General features: G+C 63.6%; 1 protein-coding gene across 2 annotated transcripts; it reads right to left on the reverse strand.

Moving 5' to 3' along the window:
* Positions 1–223: 223 nt before the first annotated feature.
* VPS9D1 (VPS9 domain containing 1) lies at positions 224–11,892 on the reverse strand. 2 transcript variants are annotated; one of them, XM_082677117.1, is made up of 15 exons: positions 11,783–11,892; positions 10,427–10,502; positions 8,941–9,033; positions 8,325–8,487; positions 6,904–7,015; positions 6,767–6,829; positions 6,335–6,387; positions 6,144–6,231; positions 5,949–6,034; positions 5,028–5,536; positions 3,823–3,952; positions 3,426–3,634; positions 3,071–3,155; positions 1,710–1,814; positions 224–1,423 (listed from the first exon to the last, which is right to left on the reverse strand). In XM_082677117.1, exons 1-15 carry the CDS (start codon positions 11,879–11,881, stop codon positions 1,330–1,332), a joined length of 1,965 nt encoding a protein of 654 aa, XP_082533243.1. In that variant the 5' UTR covers positions 11,882–11,892; the 3' UTR covers positions 224–1,329. The 2 variants fall into 2 exon arrangements, 1 of the variants encoding a protein (XP_082533243.1); XR_014298189.1 differs by lacking the exon at positions 3,071–3,155.
* Positions 11,893–12,641: the final 749 nt, after the last annotated feature.

Raw genomic sequence — 12,641 nt, forward strand, 5'->3', positions numbered from 1 at the left:
AAGAGGCAGCTGCCCCCGGAACTCGGGTTGGCCTTCCCTTGGGGTCACGTCCCCGGCCCCCTCTGGCCTCCGGAGTCAACGTGCTGGGCTCGAAGAGAGCTCTGCCACCGGGAGCTGTGGCCTGGAGAAGGCGTTTCCCCTTCTGTGCCTCACTTTCCTCACGAGGTTCCCGCACAGCCTTGGGACACTGCGTGCACAGAACACACAGTCAGGTCCAGCTGGGCCTTCCCCAGGGACCCACACGCTGCTCCCACACCACTTTCTGCCATGGTGACAGATGCTGGCTGGGGCCGGGCCACCTGCATGTGTTCCCCACCTGGAGAGCAACGTGACTCCTGGGAACCCTTCGGGAGGAGTGGTCCGGGCTCAGATCCTGCCCAGTGATGACCTCTGACCCTGCCAACCTGCTAGGCCCCCCAGAGTGTGTCCAGTGCTAGAAGGAGCAGCCCCACGGATCCCACTCCTGGGCAGAGGTCTGGGAGGTGGGCTGGGCTTGGCGATGGCCCCAGGGGCCTCGGGGACCCTCTGGCTCTGGCTGGTTGGCTGGGAGTGGCTGTGCTGCCCAGGCCTCCGCCCGGCCAGTGGGACGGGGAGCAGGTGAGCCGCGCTGACGGAGACACCAGTGACCTCTTTATTTCCAGCTGGGTCAGTGGTTGCCCAGGGGCCTGTAACAGTCAGGGTGGGCAGGTGGTGGGGCTCCTGGCAGGCGCCGACCCTTGGGTTCACACCGACCCTGAAGTGGCTGAGTGGGGGTGGGGATTCGCCAGCGGTCTCAGGATGTCCGTGCCCATTGCCAAGGGTGGGAGTGTGGCTCAGAGCTCCCACACATGGGCAGGTGCCCTGGGGACACCTGGGTCTTCAGGACAGAGTGATCAGTGACCAATAAACAGCACAGTCTAAACCCACCTGGGCCCCAGGCCTCTTGTGGGGTGACAGGCTCTCTTCTCGACTCAGACAAGAACCTGGCTCAGGGAGCTCCGCGTGTCACGGGGGACGGGAAGGGAGAGAAGCAGACCTGCCCTCGGCCAGGCCCGTGGCCCCTGTCCTTGGGCTTGTGGGGCCTGCAGGGTGTCAGCGGACTGAGCCGTTGGAGTGTGCAGGCCCCAGGGGCGCCCGGTTTCCCTGCACGGGGCCTCTCACAGGTGGGGACAGGAAAGAGAAGGGCCTGGTTCCTGGGAGCTGACTCGGGTCAGCCCCATCCTATCCGGAGCAGAGGGGCCTCCTTGAGCCCTAGGGGCTGATGTCAGGCGGGGGCGAGAGCCCCACCTCGGCCAGCCCACCGCCCCATGCAGGTGCCTCTGGGCCAGTCCTTGGCCAGCCCGTCCTCTGCTACTTGCCCAGGGCCCGCCGGGGCAGCAGCTCCACGTAGCTCAGGGCGCTCTGCAGTGACGTCAGGCAGTAACCCTCCTCTCCGATCAGGTACCTGCACGGCGGTGGCACAAGCATCTGTCACTGGAAGGATGCAAGGAGACCCCGACGTTCTGGAAGGGGCACCTGCCCTTGCGGGGCAGAACCTGGATGCTGAGGGCCCACGGGCTGTCAGGGCGCTGGGCTGGGGGACGGCCCACTCCCCAGGCAGACGCTGCTCAGGGGATGGCCCCCTGGCTCCTCTGGGCAGTGTGCTGGGTGAGGGGCAGGGAGAGGGGCCGTGGGCCCCGTGCATGGGTGGGAGCACGAGCTCAGCCCCCACGCTGGCCCGAGGCTCCCACCTCTCGTGGATGAACTCCTCCAGGGCTGCACACTCCGACACCAGCTGGGGGAGGCCACTCCTCAGCGCCACAAAGGACAGGATGGGCAGCAGGTCGTCGGCGCCACTGTTGGGGAGACGCAGAGCCGGCCAGGAGGCTCCAGGGACCGGGGGCGCTGCTCAGTCCCCACAGCCCTGAAGCCTCCCAGCTAGGTCCCTGGAGCAGCTTTGGGCTTGCTGGATGCTGTCCCCGTGCCTCTCCTGCCCACCGGCCTCAGGGGGCTGGGGGTGGGCTTGGGTCAGCGTGACAAAAGACCACCTGGGATCGCTGAGGCCATCCTGAACAGGGACCCTGTGCCGCAGAGCCCAGGGCTGGACCAGGGAGGCCCCACAGTGAAGCTCTCCCGTGAGCTGGCCCGAGCCCGGGGACGGGAGGACGGAGAGGATAGCCCGTGTCCCAGGCAGCCTGCTCACTCCTGGGATCAGGGTCACTCACGTGCCACTCCAGGTACCCCAGACCCTACGCAAGAGGCACCTAAGTGAGGGAGGGAGGCCCTGAGGGATGCTCAAAACCCTGGCGAAGGGCCCACGGGCCAGTATTTTTGGCGAGGAGCACGGAAGCATACTGGTTTGAACCTGATGACCAACCAGGGACTCCTGCCCCCACCTCCCTGGGTGCCACACACCTGCAGGGACACACAGCGCCACCCCCCCCCCCCAGCTCCTTGGATGTCCTGAGGAGAGAGAGAGCGCTAGCGCGGGGTTGCAGCTGGGACTCGGAAATGCTTTCAGTTCTGGGGCCCTTTCACCTGCTGCAACTTTTTCGGAGACCAGGTGGTACAATAGTGATGGTGGCCGGTGAGAGCCAGGTGGGTCCCCCGGCCTGACCCCGCAGCCCACCCAGCTGGCTGCAAGGACAGGTGCTTTCAGGGCGACCCCGGTCTCTGGCACAGGGTGAGGGTCGCCAGCCCCAGGTGGGCGCCAGGGCCAGGGCAGGCTGCTGGCTACAGGCTGGTGCAGGTGAGATAAGGCAGAACCCAGGTGGGGAAGACCCCTGCCCACCTCAGGAGGCTGGGGCAGGGGCAGTGCAGGAACCCCAGGCTGGGGCTCAGCACAGGGGACGGGCTCTTCCCCAGGACAGGACCGGGGCGGCTTCCCCAAGCATGCACCTGAGGGGGGCACACGCCACCGGGTTAGCGAGGGGCCGGACCGCGTCGTCAGCAGGGCTGGAGCCCGGGGTCTTTGGTGGAAATGGGCCGCACTCTCCTCAAGGAGAAGCAGGGCCAGGCGCCGGGCGGGAACCCGAGGCGCCGGGGCCGGGGCCTCTGAAGGCAGCCCCTCCCGCCCAGTCCCCACCACAGGCCGTGGCCTCCTGGGACTCACATGGCGGCGATGCCCGGCTGGGGCGCAGCCTCGCGAGCCCGGGAGTAGTCCTCCGCGCAGGCACAGGTGACCCGCAGGGCCCGCACTGCGTCGCAGAAGCCAGGCTTCGGGTGAGGGGCTGGGGACCTCGTCCCGGTACGGCCCCGGGCGCCGCCCCACCCCCATCGCGTGCAGGGCTGGGCAGAGCCTGGACCACCACCACTCATGTCCCACGGGACACACACCCCCCGGACTGGAGAAGGGCCTGCCGCTGAGGGCTGAAGGCGCAGACTCCAGTCGCCCTCCGGGACCGGACTCGACTCTGTCTCATCTGACTCCCTTCTCCCTTCCCTCCAACCAAACCGTCCCCACTCACCAATGCACTCCAGCTTCTTCTGGGGGCAGCTCTCCAGGACCAGCAGCCCTAGCTCCTGGGCGGCAGCACAGTAGGGGTAGGCGCCGCCCGCCGTGGCCTCGGGGTCCCGGGGGAGGAGCTTGGTGGGGACGCCGACGGCCGCCGGGGGCGCGTTCCCGTACAGCTCCATGCTCCTGCTCAGGGCGGCCTCCCGCAGGCGGTGAACGCTCCTGGGGCAGAGAGGGGCCAGGCTCAGGGGCCCAGGGCCCCGCCCGGGAGGGGACAGGGGCGGCGCTGGGGAAAGCTGGCCACGCCCCGAGCCGTGGGAGGGTGCGCGTGGCACCGCCTGCACACGCGCAACACCTGAGGGGACCTGGGAGGAAGGCAGCTGAGGGACGCACACGCGGCGGGGCCGTACCTGTACACGGCCAGCAGCAGGGGCCACAGCGGGGAGAAGAAGGGCTCCTCGATGCAGGCCAAGCAGCGGTCTTTGGAGGCGGCCGTGTTCAGGCCTTCAAAAGCCAGGAGGGTCAGCGAGAGCAGCCTGTCTGCCGGGAGCAGAGCCGGTACAGAGGCACTGTGGGGACAGCTGGGACCTCTAGCCCCGCTGGCAGCCCCTGGAGGCCTCTCCCACCCGCAGCCAACCTGGGGTGCCCAGGCAGGGTCCCCACCTGCCTGCCCCTCCCTGCCGCCCCAGAGCCAGCTTGGGATGGGCAGAGCCACAGGTAGCTTCCCGGCTCAGCAGGAGGGGCTCTGCCTGGCCCTGCCTCCCCCCACTTCTGAACGCTACGGCCCAGGTCGGTGCAGGGAGTCAGGGCCCTCATCCCTAGGGGGTCACAGGGTCATATGCAGCTCCGCCAGGGGGCCAAGGAGACAAGCCTAGAAGGGAGGGCCTAAGACAGCTTCTTTCTGAAAAGGGTCTGTACCCCAAACTGGGGCACCCAGAGGAACGTCAGAAGCATATCTGAAGACAAGAAATCTGAGGTCCAGGGAGATGAAGGAACCCGCCCCCCACCAGGGAGGAAGGGGTGCTCACCCAGAGTCTCCCAGACAACACAGGCCCCTGACTGCTGGGCCTCTCGCTGGTTCTCAGGAAACCCTCACAGCCTTCCTCCTTGCAAGGGACGTGAAGTCCCCTGCCACCCTGGGCTCCTTACGGAACACACACTCGCTTCTCAAAATGGAAAAACCTAAGATGAGCCGCCACCAGGCCGCACAGACCTAGAGCCCTGGGTTTGGAAGGGTGGGGGTCGGACCTAATGGGGCAGCTAGGACCACCTGGCAGCCAGAGGCCCTGACGGCAGACCCTCCCCCAAACCCAAGACTGAAATGGACCCGGCTGTCCTCCCTATGTGGCCCCGTGAGGAGACAGCCAGGGATGGAGGGAGACCCTGGCCACTGCCAGCCCCAGCTGCTCTCTGGGGCAGGGTGTGTGCCTCTCTGCTGAACTGGACACGTGGCCCCAGGGGAGGGCTCTGCAGAGCAGGGCCGGCCTGGATGCCACCCACAGGAAGGCTCCGCTGGACCGGGCCCATCCCAGGCCTCTGACAAGCTTTCCGAGGACGTGGGCTTCGGACAGCGCAGTTCCCCCACCACCCACCCGGCCTGTGGCGCGGACCTCACCGATGGCGTCGTGTATGTCCTGCACGGTGCCCTTCAGCTGCTCCAGCAACGGCTCCTTCCTCACCCCTGGGGGCTGGGGCTCAGGCTGCCCCCCAGGGCCCCGGCCCCTCCTCTCAGAAGTAGCCAAGAACTGTTCCAGGTCCCCGAAGGAGCTGTCGTTGCCCGGCAGGTCGGATGAAGTGTCCGCCAGGGGTGAGGGAGGCCCCGTGGGGCTGCCGTCTGCCCCTCTGTCCAGGTTGCCGGGGTGGGGTGGGGGGATGGGGGCGCTGGCGGAGGCCCCGTCTGTGGGCCTTTGGGCTGGGCTGGGCTCGGGGGGGGAGGGCATGCAGTAGAGGCTCTGAGAGGGCCGGAGCCGCCGGCTTCCAGGAGCCAGCAGCCCGTCGGCGTCGGGGGGCAGGGAACGGCAGCCCAGGGCCGAGGCAGCGCCCCTGCTCACGATGGGGTACAGCGCCCGGTACACGGCGCACTGGAGCTTCTTCAGGAGCTGCGAGATGGGGTGGTCGGGGACGCTGTGAGTAGGGGGAGAGGCAGTGTGTGAAGGCAGCCCCGTCGGGCTGGGGCTGCAGTCCCCTCGCTGGGTGACCCGGGGGCTGAGAAGGCCCGCCAGCCCTGCGAGGCCCTTACCCGACCCCCACCCAACGGCCACGTGGCCCTGCCGTGAGGGATTTCAGAGAAGGGACGCATGGACTAGTCCTCGCGGCTGAATGTTGCTGGTAAGGCCTGTCCCGCCCCTCTGAGAAGCCAGGAGGCCCGTGAAAGGCCATCCGCGGACAGGAGACCCCGGGGTCACAGGCGGGGGCCTCCGAGAGAGCCAGCGTGGCCTGCTGCCCGTGCGGTCACCCCAGACTGCCTCGCTCCTCTCTCCTTAATCCTTTCCTCCGCCATCAGCCTGCAGCCGGGGGAAGGGCCGACGTCCGGTACCTGAGCAGGTGGGAGACCAGGCTGGTCACCAGGGACAGGTCCCCTGGGCTCCTCTTGAGCTTGGCCTTCCAGCGCTTTGGCCAGTCCTGCAGGACAGGAGACCTTGGGGGAGAGCCCGCGGGAAGGCCCTCCCCAAGCCAAGGCCGCGCCCAGGGGCCCAGGCCTCCCTGCGGACTCCCCGCCCCGCGCACTCACGTGGTCTTGCTCGTACTCGAGGATGGCGGCGTAGAGGGCCCGCTGCTCCCGGTCCTCGGGGGTCAGGGCAACCTGGCTGCAGAACCTCCTGGGAGAAAGGACAGGTCTGGGGGCCTCAGGGCTGGACAGGCGGGCGCGGGAGTCCCCACCTGGCCCCCCCAGGAGTCCCGGGACCGAAGGCGGAGACGCACCTGTTGGCGGCCTCCTGGAGTCGCAGCCGGCGCTCCTCCATCTTCCTCTGCAGCTGGGGCGGCAGAGTCAAGGCCCTTCTAACGCGGCGTGCACGAACCCCCCGGCGTCCCAGCGCCCTGCCGGACACGGGGCCCGTTGGGATGGGTGGGAGGAGGGGCTGGGCCAGAGGACAGGCCCGCTCAGGGAGGGAAGGCAAGTCCTAGTCGACCTGAGGGGTGGAGAGGAGTCTGTGGGTGCTGGGAGGGGCAGGGTGGCCTGTGCAAAGGCCGGGAGGCGAGAGGAAGCGGGGCTGGGCGGGAACCACCCACTGAGGACAAGTGTCTCTGAAACTGGAGGAACTCTGTTTCCACACCTGAACCCTGGCATCTTTACTTCCCTGTCCCCTCCCTCAGCTGAAGCCTCTGCACACTAAGGATGGACAGAAAGGATACTGTCTTCTCCCGGGCTTTAGCGATCACCAGGTTCTCCATCATCTGCCGCTGCAGGGACAGGGTCTAGGACGGGAAGGATGGAATAAGGCCTACTGCCCCCACCGGCCTCACTCCAGACCCTCCTGGACTCCGCTCACCAGGGATGTCTTCTGCATGGCCTGGCTGGGGTCCAGACGGGCCATCCGGGCCTCATAGGCAGCCTTCAGCTTCTGATTCTGCAGGGAGGCCTCCTCCAGGGGTGTCAGCTCCCTGGAATGGTGACAAGCTGCTGTCCAGGCTCCAGGAAGCCCAGGAACGCTCTGGTCACCTGAGGTCCCTTCCTGGCCCCGCCCTGAGACCGGAAGGTGAGGAGGTGGTGATGGGGGCAGGCAGGAATGTAAAGGAGGGAGGAGGTCTGGGGTGGGCGGGAGACACCTGCCTCCCTGAAACATGGCCCTACTGCCTGGATTCCAGACCTTTATGCACACCAGTCACATGTGTTTATTAACAGCATGAAACTCTGTGAAGGCACCACGTGAGCCAAACAGCTAGATTAGTTTGCAACCCATGAAAGAGGGGTAGGGGTGGGGGGTGTTTCACAGCTACTTGGTAACAGCCACCAACAGCCCCCTCACCATCAAAACTTATGGTCCCACGTCTTCCTGCTTTCATGGGTGGGAGGAGGTGAGCCGTGGGGACACAAGACTATACTGAGATGGAAGTCTGGCGCCTGGCCCTGCCCCAGAGCTGCACTTGGAGAGACAGGGTGTAACTGTGGCTCAAGGCCTGGCAGCAGCGGCAGGAAGAGCCCATCCTCTTGCTTATCCTGCTGGGATTCTGGCATCTGTGTCTCAGTGTCTTTCACCAGTTCTAGAAAATTGCTTTCATCTCCTCAAGTAACGCTCCTCTCGCATTTTCTTTCTCATCTTTCTTTGGAATTCCAATAACCCCTTAGACCTTCCATGTCTTTTTGTGTGTGTGAGCCATGCAGGGTATCTTTTAACCTTTTATCCAATTCTCTAATTCTGTCTTCAGCTGGGTCTACTCTGCTGTTTTAAACTTGTCCCCTTCTTTTTGTGTGCATGTGTGTATGTTTACAGGAGGATATAATTTGTTGTCGTTTCTGATTAGTGTTTAAAAATAATTTCAGTATTTTTGTTTCTACTTGGTTCTTATTTGACCCCTATCATAAATTCTATCTGACCCCTATTATAAGTCAGATTTTATAGCTTCTTGTTCCCTGCAGGTATTTTCAAACTCGCTTTTTATTTCTCTAAATACAGAAAGCGTGTCTGTATTATAATCTGTGTCTCATAGCTCTATCTGAAGACTTTGCAGGTCTGTTTCTGCTGCCTCTCATTTACAGTTTCTTGATTCTTTCTGTGCCTGGTTATCTTTGACTACGTACCACTCATTTTATGAGAGTTGAAGGTGCTTTGCTCCAGAGACAATTTGCATTTGTTTCTGCCACGCACCACGTATTTCCAGTCTGGGATCCCTTCTGACTAAATCCACCATGGTTAGCTCACTTTGCCTCTAAACCCAGGCTTAGCCCACCTTCTGTTCTGACCCATCTTACTTCTTAGAGCTTTGTGACTCTACAGCCTGAAGCTTCTGGAAGATCTCAGGCGGCAGAAATGGAGAGAGCTTCCCTCCCTCATCTGAGTACACTCGGCGGTGTCGGCTGGTAGGAGAGGGGACGGGGGCAACCACAGGCATGGCTGGCCTCAGGCATGTTTTCCCTGTAAGACATACGTAGCCAAGGGTCTGCACGGGGGCCTGACATTCCACAAAGGAGATGCAGACTTGGGACTTCCCTGGCGGCTCAGTGGTTAAGAATCCGCCTGCCAATGCAGGGGACACGGGTTTGAGCCCTGGTCCGGGAAGATCCCATGTGCTGTGGAGCAACTAAACCCATGTGCCACGACTACTGAGCCTGCGCTCTAAGGCCCGCGAGCCACAACTACTGAGCCTGTGTGCCTAGAGTCTGTGCTCCGCAACAAAGAGAAGCCACCGCAATGAGAAGTCCGCGCACTGCAACAAAGAGTAGCCCCCACCCACTGCAACTAGAGAAAGCGTGTGCACAGCAATGAAGACCCAACGTGGCCAAAAAATTAATTAATTAATTAAAAACAAAAGAGATGCAGACTTGGGGGGTGGGGATGTCCTAAGAAAGCTTTCTGCCGGACACCCACCAAGTTTGGCAGCTGTCGACTGGGCCCTCTCCAGACACTGCTCAGCCAGCTTCAGCATCTTCGAGGTGTCGGGGGTCCCAGGCTCCCCAGCTTCTGGGGAGCAAGCGACAAGAGGGGTGGTCACCATCACCTCTATCACTAGTCAGATTCTTGCTGGGACAGAAACAAAGGAGAGCCCACTTCCTCCTCATCTCTGACCATCTGCCCCGGGTTTACCTCCTGGCCCTGTGTGTGGCTGTCCTGTCCTCTCGCCTGGACCATCAGAGCCTTCTCTATAACTAACTGGGCCTTTTCTCCTCGCTGGCGGCTTCACTTTAGTTACAGCCCCTCCTCCAGGTGGGCCCTGCAGTCAGCACGGCTGTTTCACAGAAACAGTTTCAAAACCCATCTCCCGCCCCCTGGCTGTGTCCAAGCTCACCCCTGGTGCAGCTAGAGGACTTCTGTTCTGCACTCCCTCTGGGAAGCGCTCCTATCAGCAAACTCACGGTGTAGGAGCTGCCACCTGACACTCTCCCCTGGACCCCACCAGACCTGATCCACCCCCGCTCCCGTGACGGCCAGACCCTCACCACACCCTCGTTCAGCCACGTTGCTCCCATTGCAGTGGCCCTCACCCACTCAGTCCTGCCCTTCTCTGAGGGCTCCCTGACCTCGCAGGTCTCTCCTCTAGGACGCCCCCTCGCGGCTGCTCCCACCGTGCCCTCCTCCCAGTGCCCAGAGCTCTGCTGAGCTCCCTAGCTCCCCAGGGTGGAGACTCCCACCTCTCCCTGACTACTGTCGGGCTGCTGGACACCTCGAGCAGAATGTGCTCCTGACAGAGACCTCAATTCCTCCCTCATGTCTGCTCCTGCCACCTCCCGCACTGCCTCCTGTGCTCCCTGGCCCTCCCCCCCAACTCCGGGCAGCTCACTGTCCGCTTAGAATGTCTGGTGAGGCCCATCTTTAGAGGACATGCCCCAAGCCCTTCACTCCTTCCACCTCCAGGCAGTCCCACCACTGCTGTCCTCACTGTGGGAGCCTCCTGGAGGATCTGCTCCCATGCCGGCCGCTCCCCACAAAGCCTCCACGAGCTTCACCTCGTGCCAGAACAACCCCAGGCCCATCCCAAGGGCCGGCCGGCCCCAACTGCACCTTCCCCTCTCCAGCCTGCCGACCCTTCTTGTGTCCGGAACCCTCTCCCTCAGGGCCTTTGCAGCGCCCTCTGCTGGGATGCTGCCCCCAGCCCTCAACCATCGTGCAGCTCACTCGTCCCTGGACTGAGGTTCAGCGTCCAGTCTCTGGTCACGTCCCAGCCCATCTCCATCCCCTCAGTCACGGCAGCCGGCCCTTCCTGCTTCCTGCTGCGCTCGTGCTTACTGAGCGCTCAGCCGTCCACCTTCGACTAATGGCCCGGCAGGCAAGACACAGGACACCCCCAGGCCTGGGGCCCTGGGCCCCATCAAAGGCTGAGCTGCCCACGGTCTGCCCGGCCTGGGAGGAGCCGTACCTTTGGAGGCCTCCACTTCTTCTAGCAGCACCTGGGAGATGTAGTGGACGCTCCTCAGGTATTCCGTATATGCCTCCTGTGCCCAGGGAAGAGAAATGGCAGCGGTCAGGTCAGTAGAGGCGCATAGTTCCATCACGCCTGCTCGGTGCCCTTGTGGAAACACAGGAACAGTGGAGCCTGCTTATCTGTGAGATACACCTGCAGTGGCCGAGCCGCTTCACTGGTAACTGCTCTGCTGGGGCATGGAGAGCACCCCTCTTCTCTAGACTTGAAGCTGGCATCACTGCCTTTCTCTCCAGTACAGGAAGGAACGGAGGTTCTCTGTCAGTGGGCCAGGGTAAGGAGCCTTGGCAGGTGCTGCCATTTTCCACTCTATGCAACAAGTTCTCTGCCTGTGTAACTCAGGGGCCATTCACTCAGTGGCTTTAGAAAAATATTTCTTGGAAGGTGAATCAGGGAGTGTGTTGTAAATCTCAGAATGACTTTCTGACTCGGATTCTGGGAAATCCTTTCCCGAACCCCAGAGTAAGTATTCCCTGGGCACGCAGCAGTCTGACACTAGAATGTCAGTATTTTCAAAAGGGTGACCCTGCCATCCTGTTCAGGGCTCCCTGATAGAGCTCAGGGCGTTTGGAACCATAGCATGGTGCTTTGCTTTTTGTTTGTTTTGCTGCATCCCAGTTCTCAAATTACCCACCTTTAAGTCTACACCTCAGATAAGGATAAAATGGGTTCCGGGAAGGATTTCTGACTTGTGGGGGCATTTGCTGCCCTAGGATCCCGACTTGGGGAAGGCAGCGGATGGAAGACCGGAATGCCTTTCGGAGGCACCCGCGGCCTCCTCCCCTCCTTGGGCGGCCCGGTGTGACTCAGCCGGCTTTCCCATGCGGTCGCCACCCTTAGGATTAACACCAGTTCTTGGAGACAAGCCACACCCCTCCCCCGCCGGCATTTCCTTCCAAACAAGCGCTGAAGGCGACTGGAAAGCCGCAGCTAACCTCTTACGGATACCGTCCCCTTCGGAAATCTGACTAAAGCTACAGGGCCCGCCCCCAAACTAGACAAACGCACGGGATTGTCTGCCAGATACACTTTGGAGGGCTGCTTCACGGACCCTCCTGAGTCCCCTTCACAAATGAAAACACCTCTTCTCATATTCCCGACTTAACGAACAGACGGGAAAACTGAGGGCTGGAGCCCGCGGGAGCTGTCCAAGGTCACGGCCGAAGCCCGAGCCCGCGCCCCGGAGCCTTCGGAGAGGCCTGGAGGCGCCCACCCCGCAGCCCCGCCCTCGCCCACGCCCACCGGGCTGGCCGCGGGTCGGCTACCGCCCCCGCCTCGCCCCGCCCGCCTCACCCGGGGCCGGTTGCCGGTGTCCAGCTCGATGGCCCCGTTGGCCAGCTTCATGGCGCATTGAAGCGGTTTCACCGCGCCGTCCCCGACCGCAGCGGCCATGGCGCCGGCGGGGTAGGCCGTGGCGGCCGAGGGGCGGGGCGGGCGGCCCGGATACCGGAACGCGGCGTGCGCGGGCGCAGGTGCCGCCCGAGCCCCGGACCGCCGGAAAAGGCGGTACCGACGTGAGGCCACTTCCGGCAGCCCTGCCTCCCGACGCGCGGCGCGCTCCGCTCCTGGAGCCGAAGGGGCGGAGGTGGGGGGGACGGAACTCTCAAATAACCTCCTCCCGCAGTTGCCACGACAGTGTAAGTGCAACTACCGATGCCATCACTCCTTGTCGGTGACAGGTCAACCGCGTACGCCCCCGCCCCTTGCCCTCGTCGTGCCGTGCTGCCCTGCCCTCCTCACTCCGCCCCTCCCCTCCTCAGTCCGCTCCTCCCCTCATTGCCCCGCCCCTCCTCGCTACGCTTCTCCCATCCCCTCCTCCCTTTCCTCGCCACTCCCCTCCCGCTGTCAATCCGTCCAATCCCTGTTTCCTCACCCTCCTCGCCCCCATCACTCGCCCCGCCCCTCCCTCATCGCCCCGCCCCGCTGCCAGTGAGTCCTGCGGAGCCGAACGGCGGAGTCCAACTGAACGAGCGAGCACAGTCCAACCTAGCGGACGAGAGGCTCCGGGCAGAGCAACACCTAGCCCTGCCTCTTGGCCCGGCTAACCGAGCGGGGCCGAGCGGGGCCGAGCGGGGCCGAGCGAGGAGGAACGGGGCGGAGCGCCGGGCCGAGCAGGGCCGGGCGGGGCCGGGCGGAGCCGAGCGGGGCCGAA

Source organism: Grampus griseus, assembly GCF_964374135.1.
Source record: "Grampus griseus genome assembly, chromosome: 19".
NCBI lineage: Eukaryota > Metazoa > Chordata > Mammalia > Artiodactyla > Delphinidae > Grampus > Grampus griseus.

Bases quoted from the DNA above. Each gene is read 5' to 3' on its own strand.
- VPS9D1 (XM_082677117.1), bottom strand. From the start codon at position 11,881: ATGGCCGCTGCGGTCGGGGACGGCGCGGTGAAACCGCTTCAATGCGCC. The intron at 8,488-8,940 runs GTGGGTGTCCGG...TATGTCTTACAG, and splicing joins GTCGACAGCTGCCAAACTTG to GGAAAACATGCCTGAGGCCA. The intron at 3,156-3,425 runs GTGAGTGGGGAC...TCTGCGACGCAG, and splicing joins GAAGAAGCTGGAGTGCATTG to TGCGGGCCCTGCGGGTCACC.